Source organism: Rhinoraja longicauda, unplaced genomic scaffold (genome assembly GCF_053455715.1).
Source record: "Rhinoraja longicauda isolate Sanriku21f unplaced genomic scaffold, sRhiLon1.1 Scf000062, whole genome shotgun sequence".
Classification (NCBI taxonomy): Eukaryota; Metazoa; Chordata; class Chondrichthyes; order Rajiformes; family Arhynchobatidae; genus Rhinoraja; species Rhinoraja longicauda.
The window spans coordinates 380,276-402,521 of record NW_027601280.1 but is presented as its reverse complement, the minus strand read 5'-3'; the positions used below and the strand labels follow the sequence as shown (position 1 = coordinate 402,521).

General features: G+C 41.8%; 1 protein-coding gene across 1 annotated transcript in view; it reads left to right on the top strand.

The window, feature by feature from the left end:
- Positions 1–21,914, top strand: part of LOC144612648 (zinc-binding protein A33-like) — a 109,082-nt gene extending 87,168 nt beyond the window's left edge. The window contains exons 7-9 of the mRNA XM_078432133.1: positions 16,524–16,570; positions 20,736–20,789; positions 21,798–21,914. Of these exons, the coding sequence (XP_078288259.1) occupies positions 16,524–16,570; positions 20,736–20,789; positions 21,798–21,914 (218 nt within the window). The remainder of the gene's footprint in view (positions 1–16,523; positions 16,571–20,735; positions 20,790–21,797) is intronic.
- Positions 21,915–22,246: the final 332 nt, after the last annotated feature.

Below are 22,246 nucleotides of genomic sequence, written 5' to 3'. Positions count from 1 at the left end.
TTCAAATTGCGAAGAGAAAATATCACCAACAACCTCTCCTGGGCCACTTTTATTGAGGCAACGGCCAATAAATCACACAACGGCTCTACTGTCTTGGAAGGCTTAGGAAGTTTGGCTTGTCCCCGGCAACATTCACCAACTTCCGCATATGCACCATAAAAACCAGTTCATCAGGATGTATCACTGCTTGGTTTGGGAACAGCTCCATCCAAGACTGCAAGAATTCGCAGCGAACGTGGACACAGCCAGGACCTCAACAAACGATCCCCTCTTCTATTGACTCCATTTATACCTTACCATGTATCTGTCCAAATGTCTTTTAAATTTAATGATAATATTTGCCTCAAATACTTCCTCTGGCAGCTCAGTTAATGTAGCCGACACTATCTGTATGCTTCCATCGACCCATCACGTTCTTTCCCCGATGGAATTAAAAATATATGGATATACTCAGGACACTCAGGGGACTTCTGAGGGAAAATGAAAAAGTATCTAATGTCAAAAATGAATGATCTTGTCAAAGGTCTGATATTGGCCAAACAAATACATGGTGTGGTATCGTTTCGCGAAACACATTCACATAAAACCCCAATGTTGCACCGCACTCTGCATTAGACTGTCAACTCCCTCGTCAGTGTAGCTGAGCCGGGTGGGAAAATTATTTCCTGTCTAACTTTCATTGCACAATAGGAATAACCAAATCTGACTACCTATTGCTACAGTCGAGTTAGTCGCTCTATTTCCTCAAGCTGTAGCTGTAGAAATGCTACCATCGGCTCAACATGTCTGAACTAACTCACCTGACAAATAGTTCCAGATACCCAGCACCCTTTCAGTGTAAAGTCTTCCCTTCAGGTCCCTTGTGATTTTTGACTATCTCACCCTAAACCTCTGACCATTGGTTTTTGGTTCCACATCCTGGATAAAAGTCCGCGTGTGATCACCCTATCTGTTCTCTACATGACTGTATACACCTTTATAACTCACCCATGTATTTCCCCACTCCAAGGTATAATATCCCCGGGGTGAATATATTTGTGGACAATAGACAATAGACAATAGACAATAGGTGCAGGAGGTGGCCATTCGGCCCTTCGAGCCAGCACCGCCATTCAATGTGATCATGGCTGAATAGGGATGTGAGTACTAATGTGACCAAGTATGGAAATGAATATTAGTCCCACGTCATTTCGCTAGCTATGATGCTGAAACCAGGAACAGACTCAAGCTTGCATTGTGCGTGCGCCCGTGTGTACCTGTGTGTGCTGGGGGAGGGAGTGGCTGTTATCTCCAAACACCCAGACCTCGGAATCATGTCCCCCCTCTAATAATGGATGCTCAACTTTATCACCAAGTCCTCAATCAGTGACGATAGGTGACACCTCCTGCACAATAACTTTCACATCGGAGCCCTGCAAGGATGAGTTGTCAGTCCGCGATTATACAATCTTTACCCTCGTAACCGTACAGCCAATTTCGGCTCTAAGTATATCGACGGGTTTGCTGATGTGATGGGCCGAATAACGGACAATGAGGCGACGACGTACACGAACGATATGGAGAACTTAGTGACATGGTGTCAGCAGCATAACCACGCTTTCAATGTCAGCAGGACGAAGGAGGTAGTTATTGGCCTGAGGAAGCAGCAGTACGTGCCCCAATCTGCACCAATGGTACAAAATTACAATGATAGCGAGCTAAGGTTGCTTAGCGATAATGTAACCAACGATCTGACATTGAGCAACCACATTGATGCGACGCCCAAGAAGGCACAAAAATGCAAACAAAAATAAATTTGTCATGTCTTCTGTTACTGTTACAAACGTCTGGAGATTTGCGATAAAAAGCATATTGTCACACTGCATCGCAGCTCGGTTTGGAAACAACTCTGCCAACACCGCGAGAAATTGCAGAGGGTTGTTTATTTAGCCCAGTCCTTCACAGACCCACAGATCCATCCAGACCCAACCACAGTATCCGTATGCACTTCACGCTGCATAACATTACACAAACATCCAACACAATCAAACACCTGGCCAATCCCGGTCAGTTCTTCTTTCCCCAGCTCTGATCTGGCAACAGGTGGATATGCTTGCAAGCACGCATCACGAGACTTAGAAATTACTTAAATTCCTCCGTTATCAGGCTTATGGTCGGTCCCTCCGGAGGGGAGGGTATTGATCAATTCCTTCTACCACATTATGGACATTTAACTTTGTCTCAGGTACTGATGCACAACAATGCGCTACAATGCTGATAAATGTATTCTGCACTCTGTATTTTCCACTTTGCTCTATCTATTGGCACGAGTCACACAACGCTGGAAAAGGTCCTTCAGCCCAGCCTGCCAATGCCGATTAATGTACCCCATCTACACAAATCCCACCAGCCGCTTTTGGCGCGTATCAATGCGAAATCTTCCTATTTGTGTTTGCCCTAATATATTGTAATTGTTGTTACAGTTTCTGCCTCAACTACTTCATTTGGCAGCTCATTCAATACATTCGCCACCCGCTGTGCGAATCCATGTACCTACCACGCTCTGAGTGGATCCATACACCAAGTGACCTCTGTCCTGGTATAGTATGAATACTATTGAACCAATAGTATCCATGCATGATATATGTAATGTGTTTTGATAGCATGCAGAACAAAGTTGTTTACTGTACCTCGGTACATATAACAATAATATCCCTAAACCTGAAGCTGAAACCTAAAGCGCCTGTTATCTGCATTGTTTTGAACACCACTAAACCAGATGAATGTTTCATAGGTTGCAGAGGCATAGCATCATCCATTGTTCCCGACGTGCAGTTCTACACACTTACATAATATGTTTGAAAAAATGATTTGCTTTGTGTTTTCACATAACTCCAAAGACGTACAGGTATGTAGGTTAATTGGCTGGGTAAAATGAAAATTTGTCCCTAGTGGGTGTAGGATAGTGTTAATGTACGGGGATCGCTGGGTGGCACGGACTTGGTGGGCCGAAAAGGCCTGTTTCCGGCTGTATATATATGATATGATATGATATGTAACTCGAATTCTCCATCTGCACTTGTCCAGTTCTACGGAGAACGGAATTATGCAATGTGGCTTGATAAAATCTTATTCGTTCTCAGAAATACACAGACAATTCAGTGTGTGACGGAAATAATCAACAATATTCAACGTGACATTCTATGTAATGAATTACAGTATATTCTGCATTCTCTATCTTCCTCTTCGCTTCATCTGCAGGATTAACTGTATTAATGTATGGCATGTCTGAACTGAATGGACAGCGTGCATTTCGACCAAGCTTACCCATGCCGATCAATGTATCCCATCTCCACTAGTCACTCCCACCTTACGCCACATTAACTTAAATCCTTCCCTTTCATGAGGTAGTCTAACTGTCTTTGAATGATTGTCATAATTTCCGCCTTAACTACTTACTTTCGGTGCAGAGATGAAGTCAACATTTATCTGCGGAGGAAGGGACTGTCAAAGGAACAACAATTGATGAGATCCTCCACTCTGTGCATGTTTGGAGGAACGACATGTTCCAAACTCTTGGTCCGAGGGATAACCTCCCCGCTCCACCGCTGGATGCTCGACCTTTAACTCCCACAGCCCACAATTAGTAAGGATAGGCGACACCTCCTTAAAAATAAATAACTTCGAATATGGAGCGCTGCAAGGATCCGCTCTCAGTCCGCTATTCTACCTCATTTACATTCGCAACCGTGTGGCCATATTCGGCTCTAATTGCACCTACTACTTTGCAGAAGACATCATTGTGAATGGTAGAATGATGAGCAATGGCGAGACGAAGTACAAGAAGTACAGATAGTGAACTTATTGACACGGTGGCATGACAATAACGTCTCTTTCAATGTCAGCAAGACGAAGGAGATAGTCATTGGCTTCAGGATGCAATGCCGAGTATTTACCCCAACCTGCTTCAATCGCACTGTTTGGAAAATAGTTGATTGCTCAAATTCCGTGTCGTTAACATAACCAACAATATGTCGTGGAGCAATCACATTGATGCCAAACTCATTAAGGCGTACCGACGCCTCGACTTCACAAGGAAACGGTGGACATTGGCATGTCTAAAGTGATTCTTGTAAAACTTCAACAGATGGACCATAGAAAGAACATTATCGGGTTGTATCATAGTTTGCTTTATGAGCAGCTCTAACGAGACCAAGATAAATTGCAGACACATTGGACTTTTAAAAACATTGATGCTCCACAATACAGCTACAATTCTAAAAGCTGTTTTCTGCACTTTGTTTCTCCATCTATTGGCATAGAGTCACAAAGCACGGCCACAGACCCTTCGACCCACCTTGCCCATACCGACCAATGTGGCCCATCTACGATGGTCCCACTTACAGCGTTTGGCCAGAATCACTCTAAACCTTCGCTGTCCATGTAGCTGTCCAAATGTATTTTAAATATTGCCGTAGCTTCTGCCTCCACGACGTCCTTCGGCAGATCATTCCGTATACCCGCCACCCTCTGTGCAAATCCATATTCCCACCACCCCCTGTGTGAATCCTTAGACCCAGCACCCTCTGCCCTCTCGTTTGAACTGATTGTATCTGTATGGTACATCTGACCGGTTTGGATAGCATGGGAAAAAGGTATTTAATGTTTCTCGGTACATGTGACAATAATGAACATAACACAAAAGCTAAAACGTCATGCGCCACATATGTTAATTGTTTACAACAACACAAACCAAGGTTCTCATGGTTTATCGAAGGATTGCATCATCCTTCGCGCAAACATGGCACAGTTAAGTAACACGTTTTGTACATGTGGGAACGGATTTTATGCTTTACCCGTACACTATATCTAAATTTACTCAGATAGGCCAAAGGCACAAAATAAAGGACTCACAGACCAGTGGTGAGGCCATCGAGCAAGTCGGGTTACTAAAGGCCTTAGCGATGTACCTCGAGGAACAGTGAGCAAGCTCAAGCTGCTACAGTATCTTACAGTAACTGTAGGATTCTTATGCACTCATGACACAATGGTTACCTATGGATTTGAAATAAACCATCATTCATCAATGTCCCTGTACACTTTCATCTTTGTGTTTCCCCAAATTTAACTTTCATCTTGGGGCTCTTTTGTTTAGAAATCTCCCACCCATATATGTTACATGTAGATATCATAAATGACCAGATTATCCTCGCCACATGGAGTCCCATCGCAAATGAGATCATCTGTCAACATTTGGGAGACTTGCCTGCGAAACAGGGTAAACAAAAGCAGCTGTAATGCAAGATTGCAACAGATAAGAACCTAAACATAACTACAAAGGACTATCCTCCGTCTACTGATAAGAAACCCTGCTTCTCAACAGAATGTTTCAGCTTTAACTATTTTAACTACATTCTATCTTGTCAACTTTCCCATCATGCCCCCCCCCCCCCCCCAGTGTATGAGCACCAGGGTTAACCAAACTATAATCTGATCACCTTCCTCATAATTCTCAAAATTCCCGACAACTGTACATATCTTTGTTTATGTTTATGAACTCCTCGAATTCCCGGGCTGCACATATCGAGTTCCACGAAGAACGGAGTTATGCAATACAGCTTGAGCAAATGTTATTCATTCTTACAAATACACGGACAATTTAGAGTTTGATGCAAACAAAGAACAATGTTCGGGATGATATGTTATGTCATGAATTATATACTGCCTTCTGTATTAGTTCCGTTGCTCTGTCTAATGAATTTATTTGAGCTTATTGTATCCATGTATAGTATGTCTGATCTGAGTGGATAGGAGGCAACGCAGCTTTTCACTGTGCCTCGGTACGCGTGACAGTAATATTCCTAGCCTAACCTAACCAAACCCAATGATCTGAGATAAGTACCAAATATGATCAGAGCCGGAATGATCGCACTGTGATGGTGACTAAGATAGACACAGACGGTGTTGATGTTCAAGAGACGTAATGAATGGTTGTTAAGCACAAACAACTGTTGGACAAATGCGAAGAGAAAGTGAAGACTGGGGCAAGAGGAGTAACACAGTAAAAATGCTGCTCCTGCATTGCAGACCGCAGTAATTGCCGGCCATCGACACATACAAGAGGAAAACAGGAGATACTCAGATGATTCAGAAGACACCGGTGGAGAGAGGAAGAGCATCTGATGTCACAAATGGATGATCGTATCAAAGCTCCGATGCTGGTGAAGCAAATGCAGGATATGGCCCCGTTTCTCCAAGTGCAAGCACGCAAACACTGGTGTTGTACCGCACTCTGCATTGGAGTGTAAACTGGCGCGTCAGCGCACCTGGACTTTGCTGCAGAATCAATTCCTGACGAACATTTATTGTTCAACACAAATAACCAAAGTTGGTCACCTATTTATCTCCTCCTGCTGTCGAGATGGCAGCTATATTTACAAACGTTCTGACTATAGAAATGCCAGCTTCGACTCAACATATCTCAACTGACTATTCTTGGAGCTTGTCCCATGCACGCATCGCCGTCTGAGAGTAAATTCTTCTGGGTCGATTCCTTGTAAACCTTGCCCTCTCACCATGAACCTATGACCTTTACTTTTAGATTCCCGTCCGGGGTAAAATACTCTGCGCATTCAACCTTCCCCTTATACACCTTCATGATTGGCTCTCAGCTTCCTGCGCTCCGAGGAATAAAGTCCTCATATCTCCTTATAGCTCTGCCCATACAAGGAAATAATAGCGAAGCACTGCTCGAACTACTGACGATGGTTAGACAAGCACCTATCTATGTCTATACTATCCATTTACGAAATCCCATTTACGAGCACATGATCCTCATAATATTATACCCTGACACTATATATTTTAAGGATGGCGATCCTTGCCTACAATACGTCGAAGGGGCTGAAGTTGAGATTGATCCTTCGGATGAAGGAGCTGCCAAGGGAACCACAATTGATCACATCATCTACGCTGTGCAGTTTGGAAGAATACAAGTGAATTGAATGACACTGCAAATGTGCGATTCTGTGAGGCCTGGACGGGACAGATGTTCAAAGATTTGTACAACAGATATATGGGTGTTGACTTTAGGATACAAGTTTCAGAGTAAGTATTTACCATCGAGTGACTTGTGATGAGAAGCAATTTACGCTCGCAAATATATCTGAACCTCCAGTACCCTGTACCCCAGAACATTAGTGATGCTAACTCAATACGTTCAAATAGGGCTGGAGCAAATGTGTTTGTAGACAATAGGCAAATGAAGACTAATGTGGCCATCTATGGATTAATATAAGCGCAGGGTCAGTTCCCGTTTAATAGTGAAAATGGGAATAGCCTCGCGCTTTAAATTATGCATTCAGCAGTGTACTTTTGGATCGGGTACATATTTGTCTAGAGCGCGAGAAATTGCAGGGAGTTATAAATGTAGGCCAATCCATCGCACATAACAGACGTTCCACCATTAACTCCATCTACACATCACGTTGCCTCGAAAAGAAAACGGTAATCGTAATCGACTTGCCCATACCAGCCAGTTCATCTTTCCCCAACTCAAGTCATGCAAAATGTATAGATGTTTTAACGCGAGCACTACCGGATAACGTATTAACTTACTTTCCTTCGTTATCAGGGTTCTGCACGAACCCTCCATTGACCAGGGCACTGTTCAATTCGCCTCCACACCATTTCGGATACTAGATATTGTTTAAGTAATTGATGCACTACAATACGCTTCAATGCTGCGAACTATATTCTGCACTCTGGATCATCCACATTGCTCTGTCTCTTGTCATAGAGTTATTGAATCCTACAGCACGGTAACATGCCTTCTATCCAGCTTGCCTATGAGGACCAATGTGCCCCATCTACTCTAATCCCTCCTATCCACCTTTCATCCACATTACTCTAAATCGTTCCGATTCATGAATCAGTCTCACTGTCTTTGTCACAATTTCTGCCTCAAATACTCCCCCTGGCTGTTCATTTTCTATGTTATTCCATATACCCACCATCTGACGTCATCGAGTTTGAACTGATACTGTCTATGGAATTCTGTGGAATTCTCTGCCTCAGAAAGCAGTGGAGGTCAATTCTCTGAATGAATTCATGAGAGAGGTAGATAGAGCTCTTAATGATAGCGGAGTCAGGGGGTATGGGGAGAAGGCAGGAACGGGGCTACTGATTGTGAATGATCAGCCATAATCACATTGAATGGCGGTGCTGGCTCGAAAGGCCGAATGGCCTACTCCTGCACATATTATCTATTGTCTATTGTCTATATATGGTATATCTGATGTGTCTGGATACCATGCAAAACAAACCTTTTACTGTAGCTCGGTAGGTGTAACAATACTAAATTTAAACCTGAATCTCAAACCTAAAACGCCTCTCATCTTAATTGTTTACAACAACGCGATCCCAGCGGGATGTTTCATGGCTTACAGAAGCATTGCATCATCCATTGTTCCAGACGTACACTCTGCACACTTAAATAACATGCTTTTAACAAATAAATTGCTTTGTGTTTTCACATAACTCGAAATCTCCAACTGTCCGGTTCGATGGAGAGCAGAATTAAGCAATGTGGCTTGAGCAAATGTTGTTCATTCTCACAAATTTACGGACAATTCAGGGATTAATGGAAATAGCCAACAATAATCTGCATTCTGTGTCTTCCTCCTAGCTTCATCTGCTGGACGTTAACTGATTGTAAATATGTATGGCATATCTGAACTGAATGGGCAGCGTGCAAAGCGACGCATTTCGCTGTATCTCGGAACGTGAGGCCCAGCAGAACCTCACCTAAGATAATGATCTGACGTAAGTAACAACTATGATGTCTACTAAGATTGTCCATGTAACACAAACAGAATTAATATGCAAAATAAGGTGTTGAATGGGGCTTATCTACAAATGAACTGTTGGACAAATGCGAGGACAAGGTGGGGAGTGGGCACAGGAGGATGATCGCAAGGAATCACCTGATACTGTATAGTGGGCCGTACTAATTGCCGGGCATCTGCAATACAAGAGTATATACATTCAGAAAACTCAGTTGACGTCCGTCCAGGAAGGAAAGTAATGTTATGTCAGAAGTGAATGATCTTATCAAAGTTCGAACCATGTTCCCAGCACCCTCTTTGCGTCAAGTCTTCCCTTCAGATTCCTCGTAAATCTTGCCACTCTCATCTTAAACCTGTGATATCTGATTTTTGATTCTTCATCCTGGATAAAAAAGACCTCATTCATCCTATCGTGGTTTTACACACCTTCATATCATCACCCTTCAGTTTCCTTCGCTCCAGGAAATAAATAAAGTCCTCAGCCTCCCAGGACGGACACACAAAGAAATGGGAGTCCTGCTTTTACTACTGACGGTGGTACCACATACGGAGAAACGTGCAGAGACTGGATCAAGAGACGTAGTCATACAGCAGAGAAACAGGCCCAACAAATCACTGTGTCAATGCTATCCAAATACTCAATCACATTTACTAGCACTTGGTCCACAGAATATTATGCCCTGGCTCTCTATCTTTTAAAGAATGTGATGCTTACCTTTGAAGCGGCGTAGAGCCAGAAGTCGAGATTTATCCCCGCCATAAAGTGGCTGTGGGACGACCAACAATTGATCAAATCCTCTGCTGTGTACAGTTGCAAAGACCAACAAGTGAATTTGTTTTGCCATTGATTTGTGGGACTTGCCCTAACGGGATAGACCATCAGAGCATTAAGCAACGGGTATATGGATGATTACGTTAGGATCAGAAGATCAGAATATTAATTCACCTTGGAGTGACTGAGATGAGGTGTAATTTACTCTCTCAGATATATCCGAATCTAGAGTACCCTCTACCCCAGAAAACGGTGATGCCCATTTATGAAATACAAACAGGGTTGGAGCGAAGTTCATGCGGACAAGAGGGAATTGAAAACTAATGTGGCCAGGTAAGGAAATGAACTCGAGACCAGGATCAGTTTGAAAATTATGGTAGTAAAGATCTGCACAGACCTGAGCTTGACATTGTGTGCGTGTCGCCGGGTGTACCTGTGTCCACAGTGGGAGGTGGGGAGGGGACGGGTTTGTGTCCGTGTGTCCGTGTGTACCTGTGTCCACAGTGGGGGGTGGGGAGTGGAGGGGTTTGTGGCCGTGTGGCCGTGTGTACCTGTGTCCACATTGGGGGGTGGGGAGGGGGGGGTTGTGGCCGTGTGTCAGTGTGTACCTCTGTCCAGAGTGGGTGTGGGGAGGGGAGGGGGTTTGTGGCCGTGAGGCCGTGTGTACCTGTGTCTACAGTGGGGGGTGGGGAGGGGGGAGTGTGGCCATGTGTACCTGTGTCCACAGCGGGGGGTGGTGAGAGGAGGGGTTTGTGGCCGTGAGTCCGCGTGTACCCGTGTCCACATTGGGGGGTGGTGAGGGGAGGGGTTTGTGGCCGTGTGTCCGTGTGTACCTGTGTCCACAGTGGGGGGTAGTGAGGCGAGGGTGTGTGGCCATGTGTCCGTGTGTACCTGTGTCCAGGGCCTAGGTATGTGCTTCGCCCTCTGCCACTGCTTCCTCGGCTCGACGGCCCACGGACCTCAGTCAGTGACGATAGGTGACAACATCTACCGCATACAGACGCTCAACACCGGCGACTTGCAAGGATGATTTATCGGTCCCCGACGATTCTCTCTTCACGCTGTCCACTGTTCACTCTAATTTCGCCACAGGTTCGCTGACGACAGCCCTGTGAAGGGCCGGAACATGGACAATGATGAGGCGGAGTTCAGGAAAGAGATAGTGAGCTTACTTACGTTGTGTCAGAACAATAGCCTCTCCCTCAATGTATTCAAGACGAAGGGGCTAGTTATGAATTTTTGGACGTAAGGTGGATTACATGCGCAAATCAGGATTAATGGCGCGGAATTGGAAATAGTTGCGGCTCAAGTTGTTTGCGGTAAATATTACCACCGATGTGTCCTGGATCAACCACGCAGATCACACAACCAAGAAGGCGCACTCGACTTCCGGAGGAGACGGACAAAACTTCTACAAACACCTTGAGATGCACCATTGAAAGCACGCGGTCCGGATGCATCACAGCCTGGTTTGGATACAGTTTTGCCCAAGACGACGAGAAATTGCAGAGATGTTGTCGGTTATACCCATGACTGATATGAGTGGATGACATTCAAAACCACGCTTTTATTTATTTATTTATTTATTTATTTATTTTTTATTTTTTATTTTTGAAAAGCATATGTACAGATAGAAATAAAAGACAAATTTGTTACAAAGTTCTTACATAGCTTCAATTTTAAAATTTTTAAAGAGAGAAAATAAAAAATGAAGAAGAAAGAAAAAAATACTATAAACTATTGGGAAGAGAGAATAAATTAAAAAAAAGGTATAACTATAAAAATTAAAGGGGGGTAGATCCGGGAGACAATAACCACAGTTGTACATCCAACCCTAAACTCAAGTTTCAACTTTTAATTTAAATTTTTTATTTTAGTCCTGTGTCAAGCCCTTTTACTTTTCTAAAAATTCAAATAAATGGAGACCATATTTTAAAAAATAAATCAGGTTTGTCAATTAAGGCAAATCTTTTTTTCCAAATGCAGGGTCTCTGTCATTTCCGTAGTCCACATTTTAATTGTGGGGGTTATTGTTTTTTTCCAAAATTTAAGTATTAATTTTTTCGCAGTTATTAAACTGTAATTAAGAAAATGTACCTGACTTGTTGTAAAGTATGTAATATGTTCTGATAATCCTAATATAATTAATTTTGGATCCATATCCAATTGCATGTCGATAACTTTAGAAACAATTTTTTAAATATCCAACCAGAAATTTTGCATTTTTATGCAAGTTACGAAAATATGAGTTAAATTAGCTTCTTGAAATTGACATTTATCACAAATAGGAGAGATACTAGGAAAAATCCTATTTAATTTCGTCTTCGAATAATGTAATCTATGTATTATTTTAAATTGTATTAAGGAATGTCTAGTATTTAATGAACATTGGTGTATATGTTGTAAACTTTCATCCCATATATCTTGCATTATGAGTTGGTTCAATTCGTCCTCCCATGCTAGTCTATATGATTCTGATGACGGAATGTCATTATCTAGGAGAGTATTATAAATAAAGGATATTAATTTATTTGAATTATAATGTCGATTCAGGTATACATCAAGAGTTTCTGGCCCTCTAAATTTATATTCTTGCATGTGTAATTTTACATAATCTCTAAGATGTAAATATCTAAAATAATTATTAACATGTAATCCGTACTTCTGCTGTAAATCCTGAAAAGAAAGAAAAGTTCCCTTATGATAAAGATCTCCCACCCTTTTAATTCGATAACTTTTCCATTGAGCAAATCCTCTATCTAAGACGGACGGTTTAAAAGAAGGGTTATTCGCAATAGGGAGGAAAGCAGATAATTTACTCAGTTTTAAAGTAAGTTTTAATTGTTTCCAGGTACGGATAACACGGTGTATAATCGGATTACCTCCATATGTTTTTTTATTTAAATTTATTGGAGCTAAGAGGATCGCACCAATATCAAATGGTAAACAATCCTCTTTCTCCATCTTTAACCAATCCGGTTGTTGATCAGTGTCATCCAACCAGCAGGTTATATTTTTAATATTAACCGCCCAATAATAAAATAAGAAGTTAGGTAAGGCAATTCCTCCATTAGTTTTAGACTTACATAGATGTCTTTTATTTATTCTATGAGTCTTGTAGTCCCAAATAAAATTAGTAATAATTGAATCGATTTTTAAAAAAAACTTTTTTGGAAGATAGATCGGAATTGCTTGAAATAAGTATAGTAGCTGTGGAAGAAAGATCATCTTTATAGCATTACTACGACCAACTAATGATATAGGGAGTGTTTTCCAAAATTGGATATTTCTGTGTAATTTAGTAAGTAAAGCAGGAAAATTTAATTTAAATAAAGAAGTATATTTCCTAGTCACGTAAATTCCAAGATATTTAAACTTTTCATAGGCAATTTTAAAAGGAAATTATTGAAGTATGGCCGGATTTTGCTCCATTATTGGCATAATTTCACTTTTGTACCAGTTAATTCTATAACCTGAAAATGAACCAAATTGAGTTATGAGATTTAATAAATTCGGAATGCTAATTTCAGGATTTGTAATGTATATTAATACATCATCCGCATATAATGAAATTTTATTGGTTGTATATTTAGTGTTATAACCGTGAATATCTGAATTTGATCTAATACTCTCAGCAAGTGGTTCTATAACGAGGGCAAATAGAAACGGAGATAGTGGGCATCCTTATCTACAACCCCTAAATAAATGAAATTTGGATGACAGCATTTGATTAGTTAATATTCTAGCTGTCGGGGATGTATATAAAAGTTTCACACATGAACAAAAATGTTCACCTAATTGAATTTTTTCCATCACTGAGAAAAGATAGGGCCATTCTACTTGATCAAATGCTTTTTCACCATCTAACGAAATGATTGCTAAATCTTCGTTTAATAGTCTATTTGAATATATTATATTGAACAAACGTCTCAAATTGAAAAATGAATATCGTTTAGCTATAAAGCCTGATTGATCGGGGTGTATCAATTTATCTATAACTAGACTTAATCTATGAGCTAAGATTTTCGCTAATATCTTCTGATCAGTATTTAAAAGAGCTATCGCTCTGTACGAACCAGGGTCTTCAGAATCCTTATCTTTTTTACAAATAAGGGTTATTGTTGATTCAGCCAGAGTTTGCGGTAATCTCTGTTGTTTAAAGGCGTGACTATATACAGTTTGCAAACGTGGAGAGATCAAATCACTAATTTTTTTATAAAATTCATTATTTAAGCCGTCAGGGCCAGGAATCTTCCCATTTTTCATGGATTTAATGGTCTCTTCAACGTCTTTCATAGTTATTTCTGCGCCCAGTGAATTTCTGTCACTCACATTCATACCAGGAAGGTTACATTCTTGCAAAAAGTTTTGCATCTGCGCAGAGCTATCTGTTATTTTTGATGAATATAATGACTGATAAAATTGCAAAAATCTCTGATTAATATCCTTAGGTAGTTTAAGGAAATCTCCGTTTTCTGATCTAATTTTATGAATTGTAGAATCAACTTCTAATTTACGGAGTTGACGTGCTAGCAATTTCTGTGGTTTATCTCCAAATTCAAAATGTTTTTGTTTAGTATATTGAAAAAGCCTTAAAATATGAGCTGAGAGAATATAATTTAACTTATATTTGAGAGCTGCAATTTTATTATGTATTTCAATAGAGGGAGCGATGGCATTTGTTATGTCTAACTGTTTTATCTGACTTTCTAGGTCATGTTGTTCAGCCCGCTTCTTCTTGTTTTGAGACGCTTGAAAAGCAATAATACATCCTCTCACAAACGCTTTAAATGTTTCCCAAAGCAGGGACGCAGGTGTTTCAGGGAGGTCATTTGCGTAAAAAAAAGTTTCAAATTGCGATTTAAGATAGTCATAACATGCTTTTTCATTTAAGATTTGAGGATTAAATCGCCAATTGGTCTGTTTCCCCGTTACTCCTTGGAGTTTTACCCTAAATGTTAAAGGGGCATGATCAGATTTTGATATTATGATATTTTGATATTTATGATATTATGATATTTTGATATTATGATATTTTGATATTATGATATTTTGAATTATACGTATAAGGAATAAGTTTGGAGTCCACCAAGAAATAGTCAATTCTTGAGTAAGTTTTATGCACTGGTGAATAAAATGAATACTCTCGGCCTGAAGGGTTCTCAATTCTCCAAACATCCTTTATATTTGCACTATTTATATAAGAGTTTAATAATTCACACGACTTGGATTTTGTTTTCCTTTGAGTTGACGATCTATCCAAATAAGGATCTAATGTACAATTTAAATCTCCTCCAATTATCAAGTTATATTGTCCAAATTCTGCAATGGTATTAAATACATATATTTTAAATAACGGATTATCAAAATTTGGTGCATAGACATTCACCAATATCAATTTTGTAGAATATAGTTCTCCCACTAATATAACATATCTACCTTCAGTGTCGACTATAGAGGAAGTATGTATAAATGGTATACCCTTACGAATTAAAATGGCAACACCTCTTGATTTAAAGGGAAATGATGAGTCATATAATTTATCAATCCATTTGCCTTTCAGTCTATTATGTGCTACATTTTTTAGATGAGTTTCCTGAAGGAACATTATATCAGCATCAATAGATTTTAAATGTGAAAGTACTTTACCTCTTTTAATTGGTTCATTAATACCCTTGACATTCCAACTACAAAATGTAATACCTTTACCCCCTGTTTTCCTAGTAGTAGCTTGCATCTTAACCGATAAATAGTCTATAATAAAGCAAATGGCCTGGCACCCGAACTACAACATTTTTCTTGAATGAAGGGTGGATGATCTTTTGTACTACGTAGAATGTCTCCCGAAAATATCTCCCAAAGGTATATAAATTCTGAAAAATGACATAATAATAAAAATTAAATCTAAAAAAAAATCATTATATAAAAGGTTAAAAGAGTGAGGAAAAAAGAAGAAACAACTAAAACTACAACTACAATTAGTGCAGTTAGTGATAGCCACCCTAAGGTGGCAAAAAATCTAAGGACTTCCGTGGGATGTAAAAAAAAAAATACTAGCTCCGTTTTTTAACGAAGTTGTTGTTTTTTAAATATTTTTTATAAAAGAGAGTTAAACGGGGCAGGCCCGAAACTAATTAGTCTATAATAAACCGATTTTTCTGTCTAAGGTATATTAATTAAGTGTTCAAAGTAAAGTTTACATAAATCAAATATTACTTGTACTTCTTATTAGTAATGATTAATAAAAATATATATGTTTTTTGATTAATAGTAATTAGTTACGGTTAATATTCGTATAGTGTATACACTAAGCTTAAATCTTTAGGTTTTAATATTTTAAAGTCCAATCAGTTCTCTGCCAAAGCCGTGAAGTCATATTCAACCCTTCAGCGACCTTTCGATCTCCCGAGCAAATTCCAGTGCTTTATTGTGGTCAGTAAAAAAGGATTCTGTTTGATTGTAGGTAACTCGAAGTTTTGCTGGATACAACATACCAAATCTGAACGCTGGGATCTTCCTATGAATAGATCTTGACTCATTGAACAGTGCTCTTTTCTTGACCACCTCAGCAGGGTAATCTCTGAAGATGCGAATCTCATCGCCTTGAAATGATAAAGTTCTGTTACTAGCAATTCTCGACAGCATATCTTCTAAAACGTGAGCATTATGCACCCTCAGTATCAAATGCCTTGGAGGGGCGTTAGCACCTGGCCGTGCTCTCAGTGCTCTGTGGGCTCGATCCAGCAAGGGCTTTGAATCCATTTTCAAAACTTCTTGTAACAGCTCAACAGTAAAGTCACGAAGGTTTTTATCTTTTTCTTTACCTTCTTTAACTCCAAGAATTCTTAAATTTTGTCGTTTAGAATGACCCTCTAGGTCAGTACATTTTTCAGTTAATTTCATCAATAAATCAGATAAACGATGAGTCTCCGTCAATACTGCTTTTGTTGTTTCAGCACTCGTCTCGGCTAAAGTTTCCAACTCACATATAGCATCATCATGTTGTTGTATTGACGCAGTGATGTGGTTCACCTTACCGGAAAAATCAGAGTCCAACTTTTGTAGCTTGGAGGTTACTTCCTCCATGTGTTCATTCATGATTACACACATTTCAGCCTTTGATTTAGCCAACTGGTCCTTAATAATAGTTAGTATTTCCCCCTTCATTCCTTTAAGTGATACTAATTCAGCTTTCATCTCTTGGAGTTCAACTGTCATATTTGTTACTTGAGACTTCATACCTGAAAGCTCCTCACCAACAACGCTACGAAATTCTTCCAAACCAAATTTTTTAGGCTGTGGATTCCGGGCTCGTTTGGAAGTTTCTTCCTCAGTCAACGCTGAAGTTTGGGCTGTAGCAGAGGCTTCCATCTGTCCTGTTCCTTCTTCTTCCACGGGTCTTGTTCTACCCGTTCCTTTTTTAACGGTTTTTAACGGGGGGGGGGGAGCGACTTGTCGACATTTACTATTAAAAGTCGCGATCTGATGACGTCACCCACTCGTCGTTGAGAATTGCCGGTAAGTTGCAACGGGCCCGTCCCGTTCCTCTCTTCTTAGATCGAAATGTTCACGGAGCTAATTGGCGTGCGACTTACTCAGTCCATAGCGCCACCGGAAGTCCTATAACACCGATTTCAATGGAAATTTTCCCATTAGCACCAAAGAGATGACGGTAAGTAAGGTGGGCTAAAACTGTCGCGCAATCCTGTACCGTTTTGGCTGTAGTTCAGGATCAAACAAACAAACGAGAGTTTTAGTCTATAGATATGCAAATGTAGCAGTTCAAACTGGTACACGAAATAGAGCAAAGAGAAATATACAGAATGCGAACTATAGTTCGTGATACAGACTATAATTCTGAATATCGTTCTTTATTCCCATCAAACACTGATTTATCTGTAAATTTGTAAGAATGAACAACATCTGTGCAAACCGCATTCCGTAATTCTGGTCTACCTTTGTCCTAAGAAACGGATATGCACAGTTGGAGAATTCGAGCTTTGTAAAAACACAAAAGACACATTCAAGCAGATGCAGAAATTCTTATTTAACTGTTCTGACGTGCGCAGCTAGAGCGACAGATGATGCAATTCGTCTCTAACCTTTGAGACCTCCCAGTGGCTTGGCGGTGTTGTAAACAATTAAGATGCGACCACATTAGGTTTCAGGTACAGGTTTAGGATTGGGATTATTATTGTTACATGTACCGAGGCGAAAAAAACCTGCGTTTTACATGTTATCCACGTACACCAGATATTCCATGCATAGGTACAATGAGTTCGCACTGAAGTCCCATAGATAGAGCAAAGGAGAAGATACAGAGTTCAGAATGTACTTTCACCAATGCAGCGCATCAGCTCCAGAGACAAAGTCCAATGTTCCTCAATGGGGAAATGTGAATTAAACAGTCCAATAGATTATGGAGGGACCATTAAGAAGCCGGATAACGGAAGGGAAGAAGCTACTGGTGGTGCGCTCTTTCACGCTTGTGTACTTTCTGGAGCAGGGAGAAGAAGGAATGGTAGAGGTGAAATGTCGTATATTGGTATATTATAATAATAATAATAATAATCCATTTATTTTATATAGCGCCTTATCACATGCTCAAAGCGCTTTACAAAAACAATTAACATAGAAGCAAACAGACAAACTATCCTGACGGAAAAGCGGCGAATACACAACGCCAGCGTCCTCTCACGTCAGGGTCCGGCAGTAGACATTAAAAAGCACAAGACACACAGATATAATTTTTTTACACAAAACAGCCATCACAGTGATTGCTCTAGGCATACCCTCACTGTGATGGAAGGCAAAGTCTTATCTCCTCCTCATTCTTCTCCCGTGGTGCCACGAGGTGATCGAGGCTCCCAACTTTTTGAAGCCCCCACCGGGCGATGGAAAGTCCCAGGGCCGAGCCGAGCAGGCCAATGAAAGTCCTGAGCCCCCACCGGGCGATGGAAAGTGCTGCGGCCGAGCCACGCAGGGCGATGAAAGTCCTGAGCCCCCACCGGGCGATGGAAAATGCCGCGGCCGAGCCACGCAGGGCGATGAGAGTCCTGAGCCCCCACCGGGCGATGGAAAGTGCTGCGGCCGGGCCACGCAGGGCGATGAAGGGCCTGCGGGCGGGTTGATCGTACCTCGCGCTTCGGGGCGGTCGAAGCTGCTACGGCTGGAGCTCCCAAAAGCCGGTCGCCAGCCAGGGACCTGCGAACTCCCGATGTTGCGGTCTGCAGGGCCCACGGCCGAAGCCTCCGAGATGGTAAGTCCAGGCCCTGCGACCGGAGTCTTTGAGGTCGATCCCAGCTGGAGGCCGCCGACTCCACGATGTTAGGCCGTAGCGCGAACGGAGATACGACACGGTAAAGGTCGCATCTCCGTTGAGGAGGAGATTTGAAAAAAGGTTTCCCCCAACCCCCCCCACCACCCCCCTACATACACAGAATTAAAAATAAAACAAAACGTACATTTAACAACGACAAAGACAAAAAAACAAAAAAAAACGGAGAGACTGCCGGTGAGCCGCAGCTGCAGAACACAGCCACGCCCCCAAATCATTGGCTGCTTTTCCGAGGCAGTGTGAAGTGTAGATGTAATCAGTGGTGAGAGGTCTGGTCTGTGTAATGGACTGGGCTACATCTACAAATCTCTGCAGCTGCTTGCGTTCCTAAGCATAGCTTTTTTCAAAACAAGCTGTGCTGCAGCCCGACATAATGCTTTCTATGGTGCATCTATAGAAGTTTCGAAGCGTCACTGGAGACATGCCATTTTTTCTCTGTCTCTTCTGGATATAAAGGCGTCTGGAGGCCTTCTGGCCTGTTGCATCCACGTGGTTGGTCCAGGACATATCTTTGGTGGTATTAACGCGAAGAAGCGTGAACCTCTCTACCATTTTCTTTTCTGCATCATCGTTACTAATTGTGGCATGTACTCCAACACGATTCCTGAAGTCAATGTCAACTCTTGCTGACAGTGAGGGAGAGGTTATTGTCCTCACACCACGTTTCTTCGTTGTCTATCTCCAACGGGAAACACAGGCACACACGCACAATGCTAAGCTCAGGTTTGTTTTGGCATTCAATCGTAATTATCACACTGGTCTTGGTCTCATGTACATTTCCATAACTGGTCATATTAGTCTTCGACATTATCCATAGAAATATTCTTCCCAAAAGACGTTAGTGCGACTTCGGGTTGTTGCTTCTATGTGTTTGATCCAGGATAGGCCTTGATAGTATTAACACCAAGGGGTGTCAACCATTTCCACTTCTGCGCCGTTGATGCTGATTTGGCATGTATTGTATCTTGCTTCCTGAAGTCAATAACTAGCTCCTGTATCCTGCCGAAATCGAGGAAAATATTATTGTCTTGGCACCATGTACCTTAGTTCTCTATCTCCTTCCCGTGCTCCGTATTGTCATTCTTCCTGACTTGACCCACCACAGTGATGTTGTGGGCAAACCTGTAGATGTAATTAAAGACAAATTTGTCAGTACAGTCGAGAGTGTAAAGGGAGTATAGTGGGGGACTGAGAACGCATCCTTGCAGGGCACCGATGTGGAGAGTTATTATGGCGGAGATGCTGTCGCCTATCCTCACTGACTGAGGTCGGTGGGCATTAGACCCTTGGAAGCAGTGACGGAGGCGAGCAGATTCCAAGGTCTGGTAGTTTGGAGATAACAGCCACACCTTCCCCAGCAGACACAGGTACATACGGTCACACGCACAATGCCCAGCTCAAGTATGTTTGGAATTCAAGATCATAATTACAAACTATTCTTGGCTTCATATTAATTTCCACCCAAGTCACATTGGTTTTCATTTCCCTATTTCTCACAAAGATCTTCGCCCCAACACTGTCTGCATTTCATAAATGGTCATTCTTGTTTACTGGGGTAGATAATACTGTCTACGATTCAGAGACATCTGCGAGATTATTTTACATCTGACCTCAGTCACTCCAAGGTGAATTCTTATCCTGAACGATAATCCGAACGTGATCATCCATAGGCGGCTGTAATTCCCTCAACATCTATCCTGCAAAGTTCTCGCAGAAGTCTCGATGTCGGGGTCAACACATTCACTTATCGTTCTTACGAGCTGCGCAGAATGGATGATCTGATCAATTGTTCGCCTTTGAGAGCCACTTGATGCGACGGATAAGTCTAGAATTCTGTCTCTACCCCGAGTCGAAGGTAAGTATCTCTTTCCTTAAAAAAAGATAGGGCCAGGACATAATATTCTACGGACTAAGTTCTGGTAGATGGGATTGAGTAATTGGACAGCATACATGCAGACAGTTTTTCTTCCTATTTCTACGCTCTGTGACTCAATGACTGTTGGGCCAATGTGTGCACGTTTCTCCACACGTGGTATCGCCGTCAGTAGTTATAGCAGGGTTCACCACTATTTCCTTGTATGTTGACTAATACATGTTGGGCAGCAACTGACTCTGCAGCAAAGTTGAGGTGCGCTGATGAGCCAGTTTACACTCTAATCCAGAGGGCGGTGCAACGCCAAAATTTGCTGGCGTGTGCTTTACGAAACAATAGCACCCCGTGCATTTGTTTCGACGAGATTGCAGCTTTGATAAGGTCATTGATTTCTGACACGAGATACGTTGTCCTCTCAAGCGGATGTCTTCCGAATCTGCTGGGTTTTTCCTTTTTTCCTCTTTTATTTCATATGCCCGGCAATAACTGCGGTCCACAATACAGTGTGAGCATTTTACTCTATTCTGTCTCCTGCCCACATACGTTATTTTCTCTGGCATTTGTCGAACTGTTCATTTGCGGTTAACAGCGATTCGTCAACTTCTCTTGTACATCAGCATCGGATTTGTCACGCGGGTAATCTTTGTCCCATCATAGCACTTATATTGCCGTTCTGATCACAGTTGTTACTTATCTCCAGTGATTAGGTTGGTCATTAGGGTTTGGATAGCTTTATTATTGTCACATGTACCGAGCTGCAGCGAAAAGCGTGGTTTTGAATGTCATCCACTCATATAAGTCATGGGTATAACCGACAACATATCTGCAAATTCTCGTCGTCTTGGGCAGAACTGTATCCAAGCCAGGCTGTGATGCATCCCAACCGCGTGCATTCAACGGTGCATCTCAAGGTGTTTGTAGAAGTTTTGTCCGTCTCCTCCGGAAGTCGAGTGCGCCTTCTTGGTTGTGTGATCTGCGTGGTTGATCCAGGACACATCGGTGGTAATATTTACCGCAAATAACTTGAGCCGCAACTATTTCCAATTCCGCGCCATTAATCCTGATTTACGCATGTACTCCACCTTGCGTCCAAAAAGTCATAACTAGCCCCTTCGTCTTGATGACATTGAGGGAGAGGCTATTGTTCTGACACAACGTGAGTAAGCTCACTATCTCTTTCCTGAACTCCGCCTCATCATTGTCCCTGATCCGGCCCTTCACAGGGTTGTCGTCAGCGAACCTGTTGACGAAATTAGAGTGAACAGTGGACAGCGTGAAGAGAGAATCGTCGGGGACCGATAAATCATCCTTGCAGGGAGCCGGTGTTGAGCGTCTGTATGGGGTAGATGTTGTCACCTATCGTCACTGACTGAGGTCCGTGGGCCGTCGAGCCGAGGAAGCAGTGGCAGAGGGCGGAGCACATATCTAGGCCCTGGACA